Source organism: Lytechinus pictus, chromosome 13 (genome assembly GCF_037042905.1).
Source record: "Lytechinus pictus isolate F3 Inbred chromosome 13, Lp3.0, whole genome shotgun sequence".
Classification (NCBI taxonomy): Eukaryota; Metazoa; Echinodermata; class Echinoidea; order Temnopleuroida; family Toxopneustidae; genus Lytechinus; species Lytechinus pictus.
Genome location: NC_087257.1, coordinates 4,165,560 through 4,187,996, shown reverse-complemented (window position 1 = coordinate 4,187,996; position 22,437 = coordinate 4,165,560). Strand labels below are relative to the sequence as shown.

Genomic DNA, 22,437 nt, shown 5'->3' with positions numbered 1-22,437 from the left:
TTCCCATTGTTGTGCAAAAAGTCTCTAGTGTCATAAGCTACGAAAACAGAGCACCAATGATTGCAAAAGTTACAACCAAATGTGTTGTAATAACATCCATAGGTATTGAACTAACCGGAGGAGGTTCAATTGTGCGGACCTCTACAGAAATAATCAACACTTCATTTTTTTTCTATGTACAGTATATTTTTATTTCTTTGCCAATCATTAAGGTACAACGTGGGTAGAGCATCTGTGTATGTTGATTACACATGACGGAGATGCCAGCCAGCAAGAAGGCGCCCATCTTATGATGAAGGTCCCATTTCTTGAGTTCTCGCAAGACCCGTTCAACATTCCCGTAAGTATAGATCGTATGGATATGACGTCATATGATCTCATAGCGCCCTCCCTCAGAGGATAGAGGAAGATGACTAAAGTCAGAATTTGAATACATTACATGATGAAATAAAGGAGCGTGTCCTGTACATGTTGTGAAAAGATTGGAAACATAATAGGATATTCATGGATAAATTCAATTCAACTAATGTGGTGATCCGCATATACGACATGTGGGAGTTTCGGCGTGATAATATAATGTTTATGAGGAAAAAATTATAATGAGAATGTCTGAATTAGATTTTTGAAATATCAGGTTTCTGTTAATTATATTTTGATTTTTTTTAATATTATACATGCCTTTCAAGCATGAGAAATAATTCTTTTTCAATATCATGCGATCTTTTTATTATTGCGTTCTTGTATAATTCCTTAGTCCAGGAAAAATAAGGTTTGACCGCAAACAAATTGCAATATATTTTTTTTCAACGCAATGCATTTCTATGAAGTCCCCAAAATGACATACTAAAAGTCCAGAAAAATCTATTTAGTGGAAAGATGTCTAATTTGCATAAATCCAAAATGGCGGCTACCGTGAGAAATTGTCATGATTATTAATAGTAGTACAAACATTATTCTGATAATAGCACTTTAAAAAAATCATGATAAAAGCATTAAACTTTCAAAGGTGTTATACATTACCATAGGCTTTATTTTGAAATCAGGATGCATGTCAAATTTGACCTCTGCTGACCTCAAGAGGTCAATGAACTTAAGGTCAACGACTTCAAAATATTGATATTTTTGCATCATTAATTGCTGGTAAACATGGTTTGTTGCAAAATAGTTATTTAATATTGATTTTAATGGCATCTTTATTTTCTAGAGATAATTGATGTGTATTATAAGTTTTGACCTTTGACCCCTAAGGGCTGTCAGGTCAATGACCTTAAATTATAAGAATATTGATGCATTTTTTACCAAGTCCCCCAATGACATACTAAAAGTCCAGAAAAATCCAAGTGGTGGAAAGATGCCTGATTAGCATAAATCCAAAATGGCTGCTATTTTAAACATTTTACTTGCACTAATACATGAAGCATGGGTAGAGTTTCTTATCCTGGGTGGATATAAAGATGTTTTAATCAGTGAATTGCATATTTCTGAACAGTGTTTCTTCATGACATAAAAATATGTTATGATTATTTGCATGAAGGAAAAATGACCACTCTTAATTATAATAAATATCCACAATGGCTGCGAATTTAAAAATTCTTTATGTTAATTATTGATTTTAATTCTTAACCTGCGTGGATCACTGAATATTATGATGTATTACGAACTTAAATGCATATCTAAAAACTGTTTTAGAGTCACATATTTTTTGGCCAAGTATATTCCTTTGCATGAATCACAAATTGCCACTTTTAATTACCTTAACTGTCAAGTACATTCATTTGCATAAATTACAAATGGCCACTCTTAATTAGCTTAACTGGTCATATTCGTTTGCATAAATTACAAATGGCCACTCTTAATTAGCTTAACTGGTCATATTCATTTGCATGAATTACAAATGACCACTCTTAATTAGCTTAACTGGTCATATTCATTTGCATAAATTTCAAATGGCCACTCCTTATTAGCTTAACTGGTCAAGTACATATTCGTTTGCATTAATTACAAATCGCCACTCTTAATTAGTATACCCTAAATGACTGATATTACGACCATCATACAGTTATAGCTTTCGGTAGTTTTTCTCATCCTGGGTGGACTTGAAGATATTTTGATGCCTAAAATGCATTTTTTAAAGTGACTAGAGTGCCAAAAATTCCATGCATTAAATGATTATGACTGGTATTATCATTTGCATAACTGCAAAATGACCACCCTTAATTTTAGCACAGAAACAAAATGGCAGCCATTTTCAATAATTTACATATATTGGCATTATCATCCTACAGTATGTGTATTTTATGATGTTTAATGCCTCAAATGTGCAACTCAATTAACTGCATTAGGGTCACACATATTCCATCAACCCATGGCTTGGTATAATTCAAATCTGGCTACCTCTATATCATAATTCCATGTGGCACCTGATATTAAATATTTGGTATATTGGACCTGTATAACTTCCATGCTGAACTTGGTCTTATACTTTGAACGATATTCAAATGAAAATAGTTGTCTGACCGTGTGACTTTTTGTAAACTTCAACTTGGATGAATTAAAAATGGCCACAATTTGATAGTTCTTCTTTTTCTAATTCTAATCATACAACATTATTTCAACAAATCTGTGCACATGTATGCAAACCGTTCAAGTACAGGGTCTGAGATCCGCGATTGACATTCCGTTTGTGTCCACTCTAGTATTTGATAGTAGACACGTAAGCTATGGTACTTGGCTGCTGATGAGGTTGGAGGTAATGCTTGGGCTTCTAAATGTGATGTGCTAGTGGATACCTTTACACAAAATTTCCTATATCTCAGATAATCTAATCCCTCTGTTTGCTCACCGTTATACAGACAGACCAGTGCCTTCTCTCCAGCTCTAATGACATCTTCTTTCAGAACGGGTCCTGTTTTACCAAAGACCTTTGCTTGTTCAGAGAAGACACCATTCTCCATGACTTGTTTTAGTGCCATGCCCTTGCCAAGTCAAAATACACGTGATGTCGTGTCACAGCCAAGAAAAGCGTGAGCGAAGAGAATATGGTCACACACGCTTCCTAGGGCTTCTTTCAGCTGTTTGATGTTCAATATCCTCTTCTTCTTAGAATTTGGCTTAGACTCTGGGACAAGGTAGATGTCATTTGCAGTCATTCAGCATAGAAGATGAGCAGGACAAGCAGGTCAGTGTCATCTCCAACAAGAATGGAATCAATTACTCTTGCAGATTCCACTGCCGTAGTTACTATCAGAACATCTGCATCGTTCCTTGCGTGAATTGTAACACATCCAGCTCTTTCCAGTCTTTTGCTTAGTAGGTTGATAAAGCGTTGCTTGTTCACTTCGTTTGCGAGGAACTCCTCTTTCTTGGATTTTATAACCATGTCACCTGCAAAGTTCACTGTGAGGCCTGGACATGCGCCCGTTCGTCTAAGATGTGTGACATCTTTTGTCGTGGGCCCATCTTCATATCCGTCAAAGACCACGGTTGCCTTGCCATATTTGCGGATAACATAATCAACATAAAGCTGGCATATGTGGTCGTAAGGAATTCCACGGGGCCACGGAAGACGGTGAAGAAGTGCCCCACCATCTAAGATGAAGTGCACATCACTGCTGAGGTGCTGCTGTTCATTACCTAGGAGTTTCCACAAGGCATCTGCTATGGCGGCTTTGTTGGCCTTCAAGGGAATATATGATGATTCAAATAGTGCAGGGGGATAACTGCATAACTCATGGCTGAAAACCAAAGGCAGTTCATCTGTACGTTCTCGGCTGACAGCTACCAATCTCTGAAAGAGCAACTGTGGGTCTACCTGTACAGATTCATTTCTGATCTTTATGGAACTTCTTGAACCAAGTGTTACAGCTTGGTCAGCTCTTTTGAAAGAGTGGTCGTCAACATTCTTTGTTACCAAGGAGTCCAGTATCTTCTTCCCTACAATTTTAGATTGGTCCACATTAACAGTTGTCTCTGCTGTTATGACATTGGCAATATTGTGTAGAGTTGAGTCTTGGCTGAATGGACTCCTTTCCTCAAGGTAGTCTAGCAACAGTAGTGTGTCATTCACATCTCTCTTTTGTCTTAACTTTGAAAGGTCTTTGTGTTGATCACTTGTCTCATACTTTACACCAGTGAAATTCTGCATAGCATCATTCATCTCAGCACATGATGGCATGGAGAGCAGCCACACATTACGCTGAGTTTCTGAAAACCCAGTTCCTCGAGTTAACCCTCCACTGGTTTTGAGACTCCTCATCAGAACCTGCTCTATAATGAGATCTGTGGACAACCCTGCCCAGTAGCGATCACTTCCTCTCACTACATGATGACCTTCTTGAAATCTTCTGTAAACATCTGGGTGTGTCTGAGGCAATTCACACATCATTTGTAGATAGATATAGGCAGACTTGGTGTACAGAATATGGCCAGAAGCAGCAAAGAATGGCAGCATGTCGTGGATGGCTTGTAGATGAAGGTCCCAATTTCCAGTTCGCTCAGCCTTGATGAACATGCGCAGAATATCTATCATTTCCATATACTGAACCCAAAGAATAGCAGTACGGTTTTGCATATATTCTTTCTTGGCTTTCATTCTAGCAAGAATCTGTTTCATGACATCTGACGCACATACCTCATTTACTGATACTGTGCCAGATAGCAAACTGTCATATAGCTTTTGTGCTTCTGCCAAATCTGTTTCTGATGCAACTTGCTGGTATTCCGTACCGGTTTCCATATGAGATAGATGCACTTCAGATAGCAACTCTTCTTCATTTATTGAAAGCTGTACTTCAGACAGCTTTTCTTCTTCATTTGTTGAGAGCCGTTCTTCAGATAGCTTCTCTTCTTCATTTGTTGGGAGCTGCACGTTGTATAAATCTGACACTGTCATGGTATTCAAAGCAGCGGCAACGAGGAAATGACCACGTACAGCTCTTGAAATAGCTTTACCACTCATCATATTGCCCACAGTGTTGCTGGCATAAACTACTTCCAAAAGCTCCTGAAGTCCCGAGCCTGTCATTACATGCCCGATACTTCCAAGGAAGCTCATTTCTGTGTGCAGACCTCCAAGTCTCAAAACAACCTTCTTCAAATCACTATCAGCTGGCTGACTTCTAATGATTGTGAGTGCCTTCCACCACAGTGGCTGGTCGAAAGTCAGGACTGGGGTAACATCATACCGTTTAGCATGGGCACAAACAAACCGTAGTGTTGAGTAGACACAGGATGGGTCACTTGGGTTCATGTCAATCATGGGAAGAAACATTACAGATGCTTTTCCAGGATGATTTCCTTTATTCACCATCTGCATCATCCCTGACCAAGAAGGTCTAGGGCACCGAAGCAGTAACGATGTCTCCCACAAGACATCAAGGTTCAATGTTGGGTCTTGTGTTTTCAAATCTACAATGGGCTGGTAGACCAGTGGTTCTAAATCACATGAGGCCTTGAAATATTCAATGTTGACACGCCCAAAAGCAGCAATATCCTCAGCTGTCACACACGCTCTAGGTACGGGCTTACAGTTTCCTGTAGCAGGTGTTTTTGCTGCAACTATACCCATGCCATGAAAAGTATCTGATCCATCAAGTGTGGCTGTATTATGGTCAACATTGTCCGCAACATACTGAATGTTCTCTCCCCCTGTGCAATCAGGGAATTCTGCTTCCTGGGAAATGGCAGCCCTTCTTTCATAACGTTTTACCTCAAAAAAAGTAACAACAAAAGCCCTGAGAGTGCAGTGTGTCTATCAAAAACCGAGAGGCAAAGTGGCGATGCAATTGTACTCCAAGACCAAGTTGGAGAGGGGCAAGGAGGACCCTGGGCCGTACTGCTTGCATAATGGCCTGTCCGATGGATGCCACTTTTACGTCAACATTTATGCCAACAAACATGTTCATCAAAAGCAATTTCAGAGTATCTGGGATGAAGTCGAGTGCTACGCTTGTAGACGATATATCTGCAGGACTTGGATATACCCCACGTTTGGTCTCCTGAAACTTTACATCACTCTGAATGAGTTTGGCAGCAGTCTCTATTATCCTTTTCTTTTCAAGCTCAGGGGAGTCATTCTTTGATTGCTTATGGAATCCAACGAGAATAGAGCTTGCAGTGTCTCTAAAAGTCACTACATCCTGTTTTCCATTAATCTCAGTTATGATAATTCTCTTCCCAAAGTGATTCTGTAATTTCTTTTTCATGTACACCTTACTGTATGCCTCATGTTCGGTGTTCTGAAGCCACTCTTGCATTTTGTAACGAGATCAGGCACTGTGGTTTGTTCCTCATCATTTTCTTCTAGGAAGTTTGCTACCTTTAAGAATGCCTCCATTCTTATCTCTTGTGCTGGCCTTCCGAGTCTAGGCTTCTTCGGAGTGTCTGTGCTTTCAACAGAAAATGTCTGAGGAATCTCTTTTGCAGTCCTAAAGTTCACACTGCATTGATTGTGATAAACAGCATCAGCTGCGTGAAGATCATTGACAAATGCAAGTCTCCCAGATACAAGTTGAGACCATTTATAATTTCTTTGCAGACAAATCTTTTGAACAGACTCCTGAAAGTCTTTGGTTCTGACAGAGATAACATCAAAGCCCTTCCTTTTACCATCATACTTTGCTGGATTACCACAGAATAAGCAGTGTTTACTAAAATTAAAAGGTTCATTGCTTGAACGAAGGACTGAACGCTCATGAGCATCACCGACCATATCACCTGATGATTTGTGTCTTTTTATTATATTTGGCTCACAGAAGTCCCGACGGCACTGCTGATGGACACATTGTCCGGGGTGCGTTCTAATATTACTTCCACGCTCTTCGCTTGCACGATTCACCCCTATACTGCCTTTGGCTCTCAGCTCAATGACTGGTCTTCCATCATCAGTTGGTTCATTGCAAACGCAACAGCTCTCCATGGCATCCTAAGTTATATGGTAGAATTAATCTGTGCATAGACTATGGAACATAAAACCTTTTTTTTTCTAAACCAAATATTTCTAAAAATGAACCCCGTACAATGAATACAGTTGCATAAATGTGGACCACTTATATAATATTAACCAACCCCCCCCCCCCCCACCAAAAAAAAAAAAAAAAAATACCAGAAATACAATGGCAGAAATCTGGAAAATTAATTGAGGGTGACAAAAAACACTAAAACTTGTCTACTCTAAGTAAACTCTTCTACCTCAGTTGATTTATCAACTTGCGTTCAGTTCTGTAGTTTTGATATTCTGCAGTTTTGTTACACTTCTTCTGCAACATGAGTAACCTACACACTTTTACAGAGGATTATCTGATCTTCTAGTTGGGTCAATTTGCACTACTTCAATAGGTAAGCTCTTCTGTGGGTTGTCAACACTTCTTAAGTGATCAACACTTTGACATATTGGGCTGCTCTGCACTACTTAATTGTCACTGTCCGTTGTACATTTATGCTGATCTGCACTACTTCTACAGCTACTGGAACATCGATCTGTAAACAGATGTCTACAGATGTATAGTATTTCTTTCTAGGTAAAAGGAGGGCTAACCTGCAGTTATTCATCTGAGGCTTTATATACCATATTCCATTGTACAGTTTTGCTTATCTGCACTAATTCTACAGCTACAGGTGTGTTGATCTGTACTACTTCTACAGGTGCCTACTTCTAAAGCTGGGCGGTCTACACTTCTTGTACAGGTGGCTTAACTGTGCTTCTTCTACAAATGGGTTAATCTCAACTTGCTAGGATAAGCAAGTCTGTATATGGCTTGAGGTATCAGCATCAGTTAATATCTGCATATGCAATGACCAATGAATATTGTTAATAATGCTAAGAAACCCAAAAAATATAATAAAGTATAGTTTAAGCAGTGTAAGTTGTAGTAATTATAGAAGCAGTAGTAGAAATACAAAATAAAGTAATGAGCAGATAGTAGGAATAGACATATTTCAAAGTACGTTATTGGCAGCCATTTTTATTCTATTCCAATTAAGACCATTTGGTGTCATACAGAACTTAAATATTCACATATTGAAATGTGATTTTAACAGACATTTAAAATTTCTTAGTTTTCAAAATTAAACTTGACAGTTACTAAATTGCACCAAACTTTAAGTGATTTTGGTGGCCATTTTGGATTATGTAAGACCAATTTTGATATCATTTTTTATTTGGACCTCACATGGAAAATCATAGGTCACGATATTACCTTACAAACTGGTTTCTTGGCATGCAAACATTAGGAAGATATGGAAAACAATTTCAGTTGGTGGTTTTTTTAATATTATTCAAATTAGGTGTATTTCAACATCTTGGATTTTCTGGACTTTTATTATGTCGTTTTGAGTTTTTTAGTACTGCACTGTGGTAAGTAAAATCCACTGCAATTATTTGGAGGTTGACCCCTAGATCTGCAAAAAATAAAAACACAATGTCATTGTAACTGAACTGCATGATTACAGGATTTATTGTACACGATCTTCATGTTAATTGTAAACCAGTGGCGTCAATTATCAATAATCATATACTGTATATAAGGTCATTGACCTTTTGATGGCCCTTAGAGGTCAAAGTTCAAACCCTGCAATACTTACCAATACTCTCTGAAATATCATAAGGCCTTATAAGTTGAAACCAAATAACTATTTTACGACGCAATCAGGAAGCTTATCAGGAACTAAATGATGAAAAACATCATTTTACTGATATTTTGAGGCATTTGACGTCGATGTCAGTGACATCTAGAGGTCATCAAAGATCATATATGACTTGCTTTCCAATCTTAAAACAAAGTGTGATACAAGAAGTAACTATGGTGAAAGTTTCATGCTCTAATCATGATTTGCAAATATGTTATTATCAGGCCAATGACAGTACTACTACCAATATACATGTTAAGTTCTCATGATGGCAGCCATTTTGGATTTATGCAAATTAGACGTCTTTCCACTACTGGGATTTTTCTTGACTTTTAGTATGTCATTTTTGGGACTTCAGGGAAATGCAATGCGGCAAAATAAATATATTGCAATTTATTTGCGGTTGACCTTCCAATATCGGTTATTTTTCCTGGACTAAAAAGCGTAGATAAACTATACACTATACATTATGCATATCAGTCTACAAAAAAAGCATACAAAACACGACATTTGTGAAATCTGAGTCATCAACTTTGATACTTCATGAATTTGTTAAAAAGAATGAAACCAAGTTAAAAATGCATCCACATAATAATAGCATACCAATAAAGTTTTCTGAAACATTTCAAGGTAATTGCTCTATCTTTCTTAGATTTATGTAAAATCATGTATTTCCAAAATTTTAAATTTTGGGGAAAAATGGCAAAAAATTCAGTTTTCTACTTAAAATCTCTGCCAAATTACCTATTTATCCCCTATAATTGGTATCAAATTGTAGGAAATTTATTTCCCTTTCATATGACACCAATTTTTTGGCAATTAAGTGTTCATGTCAAAATCTATGAATGAAAATTAAGATTTTCCGAAAATTTGGCGGCCATTTTGGATTTATGCAAATTAGACGTCTTTCCACTAATGGGATTTTTCTGGACTTTTAGTATGTCATTTTGGGGACTTCAGGGAAATGCACTGTGGTAAAAAAAATTATATTGCAGTTTGTTTGCGGTTGACCCCCAAAATCAGTTATTTTGCCTGGACTATTATAAAGAAATGTGTTGAAGGTGACCTTTTTCAAGAATCAATACAACATCACCTAGAGAGGAAACTAAGTCTAGAGTAACTATCAAGGTCAATCTTTCACACAACTCATTCAAAGAAAAAATCCCATTTTCGCTTTTTGTATTTTGTAAATTGTTGGAATTGTAGTGAATTTAAATGCCAACACGACATGTTTCCCTTCAGCAAGAAATAGCTACCCTCGACTCAGGTGAGGTGAATTCACTCAGGGTACCCGGTATGGACTGAGCGCTGCCGATGAAGGGGTAGCTCGAGCTAAAGTCGGGGAAATAATAGTTGCGCTTAGTATTCCTTGGCAAAAAGCACTGTATAAATCCAACTATTATTTCTTGGCTAATATTGAATACAACCGTTATGCCTGGGCCCACGTGTAAGTAGAAAAAAATATTTCCGTGATCGTTTTGGAATTAAAGATCGATATTGAGTATGACGCCATTATAATGAATATTAATTTTATTACGTCATTTCAGACATCACCAGCTTTTGTTGATTTAGCCGAAAAGATGCCATCTCCAAGGATGCTCAAATCTCACTGTCACTCGCCATTCCTACCCCCAGGTATCCGAACTGATGATCCGAAAGCAAAGGTAAAGATGAATTAAAAGATTTAAAAAAAATATAGGGCGGGCCGTCACTCCCTCTGCCCTCCGTAGGTACCACCCGTTTTAAACTCGAAAAGTTTGTAACGTTGTTCACCAAGGGGTATGTTTTCTTTTAGTTGACGCTCGAGGTATCCAAGAAACTAACATTTTGGAACCGGAACACAACATATACATAACCGAGAATAATTAGAGGTTGTCACAGAGGCCTTCAGGTGCTAGCTGGCCGAGTGGTGATGTTTTTCTTTGGTAGAATGGATTCACAACGAACAACAATTACTTCATGCAGCTTTCTATTTCTTTGAAGTGGCCCCTCTGTCTGTCTGTCTCTCTCTCTATATATATAATATATAAGAGACAAAGAGGTCATGCATTGCAGTTCCAACAAAGTTTATTTCCAAGTATTTTCCAAATTTTCGACGCAAACCTCACGTCTGGGATACAAAGCTCATATATATATATATAAATAAATATATATATATATATATATATATATATACATAGTGTGATGATAAGTTTACTTCTACCAATCGTTGTTGAGTTGTGAATATTAAACATAATGAGATGAGGCGAGGCCAACTCAACAGATGACGCAGGACACCATTATTTGCTTTAGCTTTCGTCTTCATCACAAGCGTCTGTAATTACAGACTATTGTGATAGTTAAGTATGACCGTATCCTATCTCGTTCTTTCTTTCCTAAAGAACGAGATAGGATACGATAGGATAGGATAGTGTCCCGAGACTGTAGATCACCTTCTCTTCCTTGATTTTGCGATCTGCCTCACGGTCACAAGAGATGGAAACGCAAACCCGCCAATGATTGATGAATTAATATACATGTATACGAAACAGTTTGGTTTAACAGGCCAAGTTTAACAATTCCCCATTATCTGATTATGTGAATCTCCCGGCCCCAAAGCCAAAAACAAACACACAAACAAACACGAATCAATACATTCTCCAGGCCTTTTCCCCATAATCACCAGACGTTAAAAATGAAAACATGAGGAAATAAATAAAACGGTTGAAAATTAACAAGGATTTAGGTTTTTGAAATGTTGCGTTATTTCTTCATATGCAAAATACAAAAAACAAAAACAAAACGAAAAAAAAACAAAAAACAATCAAACAGTCACGATGTCACTTTAAGTCTCTCTACTCAGGGGCAGAACGTTTTTCAAAGTAGGGGGGGGGGGGCTGACCATGCAAAAAATCACAGTCATATGGTAATTTGTACGTTTTTATACGGTTTTGGAAAAAAGTGGGGGAAGGGGGCTAATGCCCCCCTCCCGGCTTCCGCGGCTCCTACTAACGTGATTGAGATGCTTTAATTTCAGGTGATTTACATAGCCAGAAACCCGAAGGATACGGCTGTCTCCTACTACCATTTCTGTCGTTATGTTCCGGGACTTCCTACGTATGAATCGTGGGATGTTTTCTTTGAGGAGTTTCTCGCCAATAGGGGTAAGTCTTTCTAAAAGGGGATGTGACACCGGTTTACTGACGGATGGTCTATTATCACTTGGTCTAATCATCAGATGGGCTAACAACATTCGGGCTAAACCCACCTAGTCCAATTCTCTTTTGGTCTAGTGACCACTTGGTCTAATAGCCAATTAGTCTAATGACCACTTGGTCTAATAGCCACTTGGTCTAATGACCACTTGGTCTAATAGCCAATTGGTCTAATGACCACTTGGTCTAATAGCCACTTGGTCTAATGCCCAGTTGGGCTAATCGTCACTTGGTCTAATTTTCATTTGGTCTAATTGCCATTTCGTCTAATGTATTTTATTGTCACTTGGTCTAATTGCATTTGGTCTAATTCCAGTTCGTCTAATAGTCGGATGGTCTAATACTAGTTGGTCTAATACCAGTTGGTCTAATCCTCACTTGGTCTATATTGCAGTTGGTCCAATGTGCAGCTGGTCTAATCCTCACTTGGTCCATTATTCAGTTGGTCTAATATGCAGATAGTCTAATATTCATTTCGTCTACATGCCATTTGGTCTAATTTGTAAAGTCTGCATGGTGACTTGTTTTCAAATTTTTTGTGAAATTTTTAAGTTACTTTCCGCGCGCCGGCTTCGAATCTTCACTCGCGCGCCCCTCGATATTGGAGTACAGTTAGAGTGACGTATATTTCGTCCCCAACTGAATTTTGAAAATATGGGGATTTTCGAAAGCCTGTGGGGACGAAAAAATTATGGGGATTAAACAAACTTTGGGGATTTTTTTTGTCTGTTTCAGGGGATTTTTGAAGGTTTTGGGGAAAAACAATCAAATTTGCTGTTTTTCTGTAAAATTACGCTATAATATAGAGGTGGAAAAATACGATATTATTTATTTATCCACCTCTATGTATACGATCTACTGTAGATAGTTAACGCTGGCTTAATTACCCAATCATGGTTCCCAACTATCAAGAAAACAAAAATCCCTGATTTTTCTCTGATGAAGTAAAAAAATTCCCGAATTATTTAAACCCGTTCCCAGTTTCTCATGTTTTCTAAGTTTGCAGTAAATTACATGTATTATTATTTTTTTAGTTATATGCATGTATAATGTACCAGTAGGCCTATAATAAAAGAGGCTACACTAAAAAAAACACCAGAACATGTCATTCATTGAATGCTGTTTTAATCAGATATACAACAAAATATAACAGAGTCTAAATGACTATCGTGCTTTCGACTTTTGGGCCGATCAAAATTCCCTGATTTTGCCCTCAATAAATTGAGGCATTTTCCCCGAATTTGAGGCAATCCCTGACTGGAGAAACCGTAAAAAAACCCTGATTTCCTTGATTTCCCTGATGGGGTGGGAACCTTGCCAATCCATTTTAAGGAGGAGGCGAAGAAGTAGAACAAAAAAAAAGGAATGAGAAGATATATAAGATGAATGACTACTGTGGTGATAACTGATATAGGTCTCCAAGCGTAGACTATACTGTGTTATTACACGTCAGAATGATGTGGCTGCTACCAAGATGGTCGCAGTGATGTTGTTGGAGCTAACCCGACAGACCTGTATATTGTTATCAAATTATATCTAATTGGTCTGTTATTTGCCTCCAAACTAACTATTGAAATAACTAAACAAAATATTCATAACAAAATTACATGATCTAATGGCTTGTAGTTTTGGAATCCCCCAAACTGCATAACTACCGTAGGCCATCAAGTTCAAGTCTCGTCCGTAATGGTGCATCACAATGATTTAAAAGAGGCATAAACATGTTTACCAAATACGTATCCACACAATCAATTACATTATATTTTCGTTCCTTTCTTCATAATAATTTTATTCTCATGAAACCCCGCCATTCGACCATTATAAGCTACAAGGTCCCCAACTTATTGTTCTGTAAATGTGCATGCGGTGATGTAATGATTATGAGTATGATTTAATTTTCATCATCATCATCTTATACTCAATATACAGGCCTAATTATAAGAATTATTTGATTAGAATAATTCATTTGATGAGCGACTATCTCATCATCGATAGTCTTTCACGGTGAGGTTTTGCGCCCGCCAGCCCTACCCCGGCTCTACCCCTCCGGATCCTGGCGATATGTATTAACTGATGCATGGTATTTATCCATTACATACCATATTTGCTCATTCTAGATAAAATAAATAATAATGAATGATGCTATACTATAATAAATGGTCATTAGACCAAGTGTGAATTAGACCAAATGAAAATTAGACCAAGTGACGATTAGCCCAACTGGTCATTAGACCAATTGGCGATTAGACCAAGTGGTCATTAGACCAATTGGATATTAGACCAAGTGGACATTAGACTAAATGGAAATTAGACCATGTGGTAATTAGCCAAAATGATAATTAGACCAAGTGGTGTTAGACCAACTGGAAATTAGACTTAATGGTTTTAGCCCAACTGCTCATTAGACGAATTGGATATTAGACCAAGTGGGAATTAGACGAATTGGATATTAGACCAAGTGGAAATTAGCCCAACTGGTTATTAGCCCAAATGGAAATTAGACGAATTGGATATTAGACCAAGTGGGAATTAGACGAATTGGATATTAGACGAACTGGTTGTAGACGAAATGAGTTTAGACTATGTGAAGTTGGACGAACTGATAAGTAGACCATGTTGTATTAGACCATCCGATAATTCACCGTGACACCCATCGATACTTAAAAAAAAATGGATACAGCAACAAGGCGCTCTTTTGAGTTCAGCGAATACCCACAAAGATCAAGAGCTCAAAAGTTCCACACTTTATCTCCTGCGTGTGCATGTGGTGTCTTGTGTTTATATGGCCAATCTACTGTTTAATCGTGTCATGTGTCTATGCATTTTTTTTTAAATCAATGGTCCTATCACCTGGACGTTTTAGCCGGCTGACGCCGACGTACGTATGTCAAGCCGTTATTGGCCCGAATTTACAAAGGTAGTTTTTAAAACGATCGGTTGAACCCATGGTATAAGCACATTTCCTGTATAAATTACGCTTATTTACAGCGATATATTAAAAAAAATGTCGAATGCTGATGCGCTTTATTGTAAACTTTACGGGGCGGAGTAGATTTTTGGAATTCACATACTTTAAAAAAAAATATTTCAGCTCCTCAATGATCCTGGTTTGAAAACGTATTATCATGGTGGAGGATAATAAATTATCCTAGGAGTGGTTCAGGAGCTACTTATTCAACAGACAACAATACGTTTTTGTTAAAGATCACAACTCCAATTTGAAATATATTAACTGTGGAGTTCCTCAGGGTAGCTTATTGGGCCCACTTCTTTTCACAATTTATATAAACGATTTATGTAGATCATCCAAAATATTGTCCCTTATCTTGTTTGCAGATGAGTCGACCTTATTTTTTTTTCTCATTAGAATCCATAAACTTTAGTTGATGTTATCAATTCTGAACTTATTAATGTTACTGAATGAATAAGAGAAAATCGATTATCTTTGAACCTTAATAAAACAAAATACATGTTATTTAGTAATACCATAGACAAGTTACAGATGAACATTATGTTTGATAATACCCCACTAGAAATGGTACCGTACACCAAATTTCTTGGAATAACAGTTGACAGTAAACTTTCTTGGAAAAATCATATTGAAAATATATCGAAAATAATTTCACGAAATATAGGTATTATTAATAAGCTAACATTTTGCATTCCCTCCACATCATTAATCATGCTTTACTCATCCTTAATTTTGCCTTATTTAAACTACGGGATTCTTATTTGGGTGATAACCATCAATATTTATTAGATAAATTGTTACTTTTGCAAAAGAAAGCACTTCGTATTATTTGTAGTACAGCTTTCCGTCCTCATACGGACCCATTTTTTCTAGAAAGTAAATTATTGAAAGTCAAAGACCTGTATTTACTACGGTTAGGGCACTTCATTAATAGTTATAATAATAATGCACTTCCCCATATTTTTTATGCCATATTCCCTAAAAATCAATTTTATCATAACTACCCCCACGAGACAGTCTGACGAACTTCATAAACCACTTTACAGAACTTTACTGGCCAAAAATACATTAATATTCAACGGTCCTAAATTCTGGAACTCCATATCTAATAATGTTAAAGACAGTGTCTCTTTAAATTAATTCAAACGTAAACTCAAACTTATCCTGCTTCATTCCTATATTCTTCGCAACGGATTCACACTTTATTATCTTGATTATCATCCTTACATTTTTCATTGTTATTGTTTTATCTTTTTTTTTTATCTTATATTGTCCAGTTATATCATCTTTTGTTATTTCACCAGATCGAGCTGGTTTGTGGTCAGCCCTTCCCCATCCTGACTTTTCCTCCTTTTATTTTTATTTACTTATTATGTTATTATCTTGTCTGGTACTGTCCTGTCTCTTGTTTTATCTTGTCATTCCCTCTCTCTTTCTGCTTTTTCTTCTGTCTAGTGCGCAACATATTCTTCATAGCGAAGCTTTGTGCGAATAGCTTTGCATTTGTTCAGTAATTATGTTTACATCAATATGATTTCGACCTTTTCGTTCCCTCTCTTTTTTCTTTCATGTATATATACGCATTTATGAATAAGTCGACAATATTTTCTTCATTTCCAAGGGGGATCAACACTTTACAAGCTTTGCTTTTAGTGGACCCCCGTCATTTCCATTAATGCTCAATATTATACTGTTTTTTTTTTACGAAGTAAGAATGCTCGTTTGTAAACTTTTACTTGATTTATATTACTTTATATTACCTTGTATTGTGTTTTGAATGGAAATGGAATAAAGAATTGAATTGAATTGAATCCTAATATTGTTTTTTTTTTCTAAAGTATGAATATGTGAAAATTTGATTAGTTTATTCAAACTGGTTCTCACCCCCACAGCTCCTCAAGGATCCTGGTTTGAAAACGTGTTACCATGGTGGAGAAAGAGAAACCATCCTAATGTTCTCTTTCTCAAGTACGAAGATATGAAGAAGGTAGGCTTTATCGGTAAAAAAAAACGACATTTGAGAATAGTTTTAGTTGGATCAGAAAATATGTCTCTTTTCATTCTTGTTGCCCCATTCTGACGATGTTTTCAGGTACGCCACTGGTAATGTGTTTTTCTTTAACAGACCTTATGCGCTGACGTCATTGCACCGCCATCTTAGAGGCTGAAGCCATTGACTTGCATCTGTTGGTGATATGCTGCTCTTATTGCGCGTATTCCAATATCCTCTGAAGGAGGGCGCTTTGAGATTATGTCATATGCATAATAAACTATAAAATTACTGTGTTCTCGTTAGGACAAGATAATAGTCAGATATGAGTATTATTTGCATCTTGGTGGAGGAGCCGTGGTGTAGTGGTTCTGACTCTCGCCTTGTAAACAGAGGGTCGTGTGTTCGAATCCTACCGCGGTCTGGCGTCCTTTGGCAAGGCGTTAATCCACACTTTGCCACTCTCGGCCCAGGTGCTAAATGGGTACCCGGTAGGATGTGAAAGTCATTGTAGCTTGTCCAGTACTGTGTGCGCCTCACCGGCGACTGACTGGAATAATACCCTGGGAGTAGAGGATGTGCATACATTGTGTGCGGGAATGGCTGATTGAATCCGATGAGCGCTTAGACACGTCGTTCCGATGTATTAAGCGCTTTTAAAGCGGATTATTATTATTATTATTCGATGATCTTGGTTTACCCATCAATTAACATGTAAAGTGCCATCCATAAATGCATCATTCACACAAGCAAAACTGACTCCAAGGGCCCGTAAAAAAAGCTTAGCAATCATCGTAGAATATTTGTCTACGATTGATTACATTAACTATCGTGTACAATCAATCTTAAAAATCATGAATACGATCGAGTGCTAACCTTTTTGTTACGGGGCCTAGACCGAAAAAAAGCTTTACTCTTTTTTGTAGAAATAGTAATTATTAAATCCATTCACTTCAAATCATACAAGTAATGGTACATTGCAAATGTTACTATGTACATCAAACAAAACACGGTTTATAAAGGCAAATAATTATTCATAATACTGTACTGTTTAAAAAAATATCTTGTACGGAAATCATACTCTTGACATATTCATATTACAGGCGGTTAGATTATTCATTGAAAAAAAAAATAAAAAAAATAAAAACCAGCTAATCATAACTTATAAAACTTATTGACAAAGGTATATTTCAGTAGTTATGTAAACCCACGAAAAAGTCATCTCCCATTGCTTAATGATTAATGTAACTGAATAAAAGTTATAATGTAAAAAAGAAAGGATCCGGTGTATCCACTTCACGCACCCACATACACCCAAACGAACACACTCACCCCCCCCCCCCCCCCCCTCATGCAGACATACACACAGCAAAAAAATATTTATATATATGGGTTGGTTTGGAGTCAGTTTCGTTTATATTAACTGACTTCAGATTAAGAATATCATTTCAAACAAATTTCAGGATCTTACAGGAGCCGTACGACAGATAGCCGAATTCATGGGGAAGTCCCCCTCTGATGACGTCATCGCTAAAATCGCAGAAGCTTCGACGTTCAAGGCAATGAAGAACAACCCTGCATCAAATCCCGATACTCTGATAATGGCGGGTATAGAGCAGGCTGGAATGGAGAAACCAAAAGACGAATCATTTATGAGAAAGGGTAAGAGCTACCAGGGCGGCGAAGAGGGTATTTTCGTTGGAGGGGGGGGGGTGACGAAGTAAAGGTGACAGCTTTCATTCAGTTTATATATTTTTGATTTCATTTCATACAGTTATGTTCTTCCGTTTCACAAATTTCTTCATTTTAGTAATTCATTCATTTTATCATAAAGAATGTAAATATCTACGAGATTTGTTTAATAATAATTAATAATAGTGATAACTTATTAAACATACACACCGTCCGGAGACGCTCGTGGCGCTAGCACAGCAAAAGTTCCTTTGGAGAACAACAAATATAAATATGAACGAAGTCAACAGAGAGATCTTATTTTCATAAGAGGATTCGTAAATCCCTGCACCTGTTGAAAGCAAAGCTTGTGGCGGGGTACGCCGGTAGACATGATACGAAAAAAACAATAGAAAGAAACAAAAAGAAGATAATTGCAGAGGAGAATAATAGAAGTCCTGAGGTAACAAGGGCCATGCATGTCTATTGCTTTTATCTTTTTTACCGCTCCTTTCTTCCCCTTCTCTCCTTCTTTACTACTTGAAACAGGGACGTGAGAGGGAGACGTCCCTGTTTGAAATAAAAGAAATAGGGGGGCAGTCACCCCTGGCCATGGGGCGCCGCTCCCGGTTACCACCATGACTATACTTTGACACAGTGGCGTACCGTGAGTCACGGCATTGGGGAGGGGGGGCACCAGCAAAAATTTTGAGTCACTTTCGCGCGCTCAGTTGCCAGGTATACTGACCTAATAGAGGCAATTTCAAGGGCAGTGCCATTAAACGGATATGTATCTCACTGATCGAATAATGCGAGCGCAAAGTGCGAGCTGAAATTTTTTTAATATTCAGACCTAAAAAGGGACATTATAATCAAATTTTTGTAATCATGATACGTACCTGTCTCGCTAAACAATGCGAGCGCGAAGCGCGAGCTAAAATTTTTGTATAATTATATTGACCTCAAACAGGGAGATTTTAATGACTATATTTAGGAATCCATTAAGAGTATACATATCTCACCATATTATCTAATGCGAGTGCCAAGCTCTTACTGATTTTGTTAGAATTACATTTAAACACATTATATAAGCACTTGTAGTCATTTTAATCATGATTATTAACATACGCATGTCACTAATCAAATATTGCGAGCGCGAAGCGCGAGCTGAAAATTTAGGAAATTCAGACCTGAAGAGGGGCATTCTAAGGCTTGTTTGTAGGAATTCACTAAGACCATACGTATTTCACTAACCAAATGATCCGAGCGCGAAGCGAGAGCTGAAAACTTTTGATATTCAGATCAGAAAAAGGGACATTTTAAGGACTGATTCTAGGAATTCATGGAGAGCAGACATATCTCACCAACCCACTAATGCGAACGTAAGCACGGGCAGGAAATGTTTTATATTAAGACCTTAAAATGGGGCAATCACTTTAAGTAGTCCTGAAAAAGAAGCATACTATTGTCCTTAAAACAATAATATATCGAAGTGCGAGGAAATACATTCGGTGTATATTGACTTGTTACATAAAAAACGGGAGGTTTTAGTACAACAGGATTATATTTCTCGTTAAACAGACAACGCGAGCACGAGGAAGAATGAATACATTGGCCCTGAGCAAATTATGTTTCGTAAATTTATGAAAAAATGTTTCTTATGTAATATAACATAATTATAATATGATATAACATTATAATGAACAATAATTTCTTCTTTTCCATTACGTTTCTTTTTACTTTCTCCCTCTTTTCCCCCTTTTCCCCGTTTTTGTTTTTGGTCAGTCGATGGAGGGGGGGGGGGGGGTAGTTACGCCACTGCTCTGACATGAGACTTCAGAAATGTGAAAAGGACAGTCGTTTTACAATTTAAGCATTTTTAGCCGCGGCCCCACCCCGCCTTTTGGCTCAGCCCCCTCTCCCTAATTTTTCAAAATGGTTCCGAGACCACTCCACGGAATAATCACATAATTCCCGTTTTTACAACAAGAAACGACAATAAAAAAAAAAAATAAGCAAGAAGACAAAATAATCACATTTTCCGTTCAATCTTCTGATCTTTATTCTTTTTCTTATTTTATTTCTTCACCAGGTGTTGTTGGGGATTGGAAAAACCATTTCACTGATGACCAAAATAAACGATTTGACGAGCTATATGAGAAGCAAATGGCGGGATCTGGACTTGAATTCGAGTTTTAGGATTGCTGTTTAGGCAGAAAGTTTTAATTGGCTCTGTCTTTGACACGAGTGATAGAACTTATTGAATATTAATTTCTATCTATAAAATAGTTTCGTTTTTATAAGCATTGTGTACGTTTCCTATCAGTACTTAATTCATGCCAACTCATCTACCGACCATATGGTCTACTTTCATTTAGTCCAATGCCATTCCGTCTTTCAACATTTCGTCTAACAACCCTTTTGTCTAATAACCATTTGGTCCAATTATCACTTCGTCCAATCACCATTTTGTCTATGACCATTTCGTCTCATAACCAGTTGGTCGAATATCCATTTTATTTTCATTCATTTTGCACAATTAACACTTAGTCCAATTAGACCAATGGTATACTGGACTAAATGGCTATTGAACCAATTAGTTATTAGACGAAATGGTGAGTGGACGAATTGGCAATTAGACCATGTGTGTGGATAGTGGACGAACTGATGGGAGACCGAATGATAGTAGATGAGTTGGCAATTGGACGAAATATGGATTAAAAATAATTCATGAAGAGCATAATATCTGATGAAAAAAAGTATTAAGACAATGTGTAATTGAGTCGTGCAGGAAGATCGTAAATTTTCATATGAGTACAATATTAAAAAAAACCAAAGACGTTAAGATTCAGGCGCCTCATGAACTTAGCATATTTGAGTTGGCCTATCTATGAGGGAAAAAAAAACAAGTACTTGTAGTGACGATGATGATGGTGATGATGATGATGATAATGAAGAGCATTTTGTGATTAGTGCCATCGCGGCGCGTTTTATGGCGCGCCGGCTCCTTAAACGTGTGACACATTATTCACACACTTGCTGGAAAAGAAAGGTCTTAGTTCAGAGTTGAAGGTCTCAATATTGTTACAATGACAAGGTTGGACTGAAATTCATTTTAAATCAATAAACCATGGACCATAATGAAATCGAATGACATTTAACAACGTCATTCACTTTGGATCTAAACACTTGCTTAAAGCATTATTTTTTTAGGCTAAACTTATTTCTATTTTTGTTTTCATTTCCAAGGGGATCCACACTTTACAAGCTTTGCTTTTAGTGGACCCCACCCCATTTCCATTGTATCCGATTTATATTACTTTGTATTATGTTTTGAATGGAAATGGAATAAAGAATTGAATTGAATTGAGCTGAATTGAATTATACGTGTATAGGCATTATGTAAACTGCAATTACCTGAACGCCATGCTCGTACATTGGCTTTCAAAATGGACCACAATCTTTCTTCAACCAAAAACATATGTTTTGTTATGCTTTCCGTGCCTCAGTAAAGTATACCTGCATGTATTTATGTCAAAAGGAAAGCCTGCTCAACAAAGAAAGAAATATACAATACAATGTTAGGCAGTTAGAGACTGTAAGAAAAAAAAAAATAATAGCCCAATATAAGTATGACTTACATTTTAAGGAATGATTCGGAGTGACGATCGGAAAGCGGGCGCACTATAATACTTTATTACAGACAAATGAAAATGATTAAAATGACTGTATTCAATACACAGTGATCATTTGTATTTCATTTTTCTACACCTTTACTGTGGTAGTTTGTTTTAACATAGATAATTTACAGTTTGGAATTCTATTCATACTATGATTATTTTGAAACAACCATTCATGTTCATTTTTAATGAAACCGTGTCATTGTTTGTGCATGTTGCCATGTTAATTATACTTTGTACTTGATTTGATTTTCTGTTATTAATTTTTGTATAAAATAAATCAAAGAAATATGTATTAAAAAGTGG

At 37.0% G+C, this 22,437-nt stretch overlaps 1 protein-coding gene across 1 annotated transcript; it reads left to right on the top strand.

Annotated features, from left to right (window-relative positions):
- Window positions 1–216: 216 nt before the first annotated feature.
- LOC129274843 (sulfotransferase 1C2-like) lies at window positions 217–21,821 on the top strand. The gene is made up of 6 exons (XM_064108792.1): window positions 217–340; window positions 10,173–10,289; window positions 11,642–11,768; window positions 16,683–16,777; window positions 18,244–18,442; window positions 20,544–21,821. The coding sequence occupies exons 1-6, from the start codon at window positions 239–241 to the stop codon at window positions 20,648–20,650; spliced, it is 747 nt and encodes a 248-aa protein (XP_063964862.1). The 5' UTR covers window positions 217–238; the 3' UTR covers window positions 20,651–21,821.
- The last annotated feature ends 616 nt before the right edge of the window (window positions 21,822–22,437 follow it).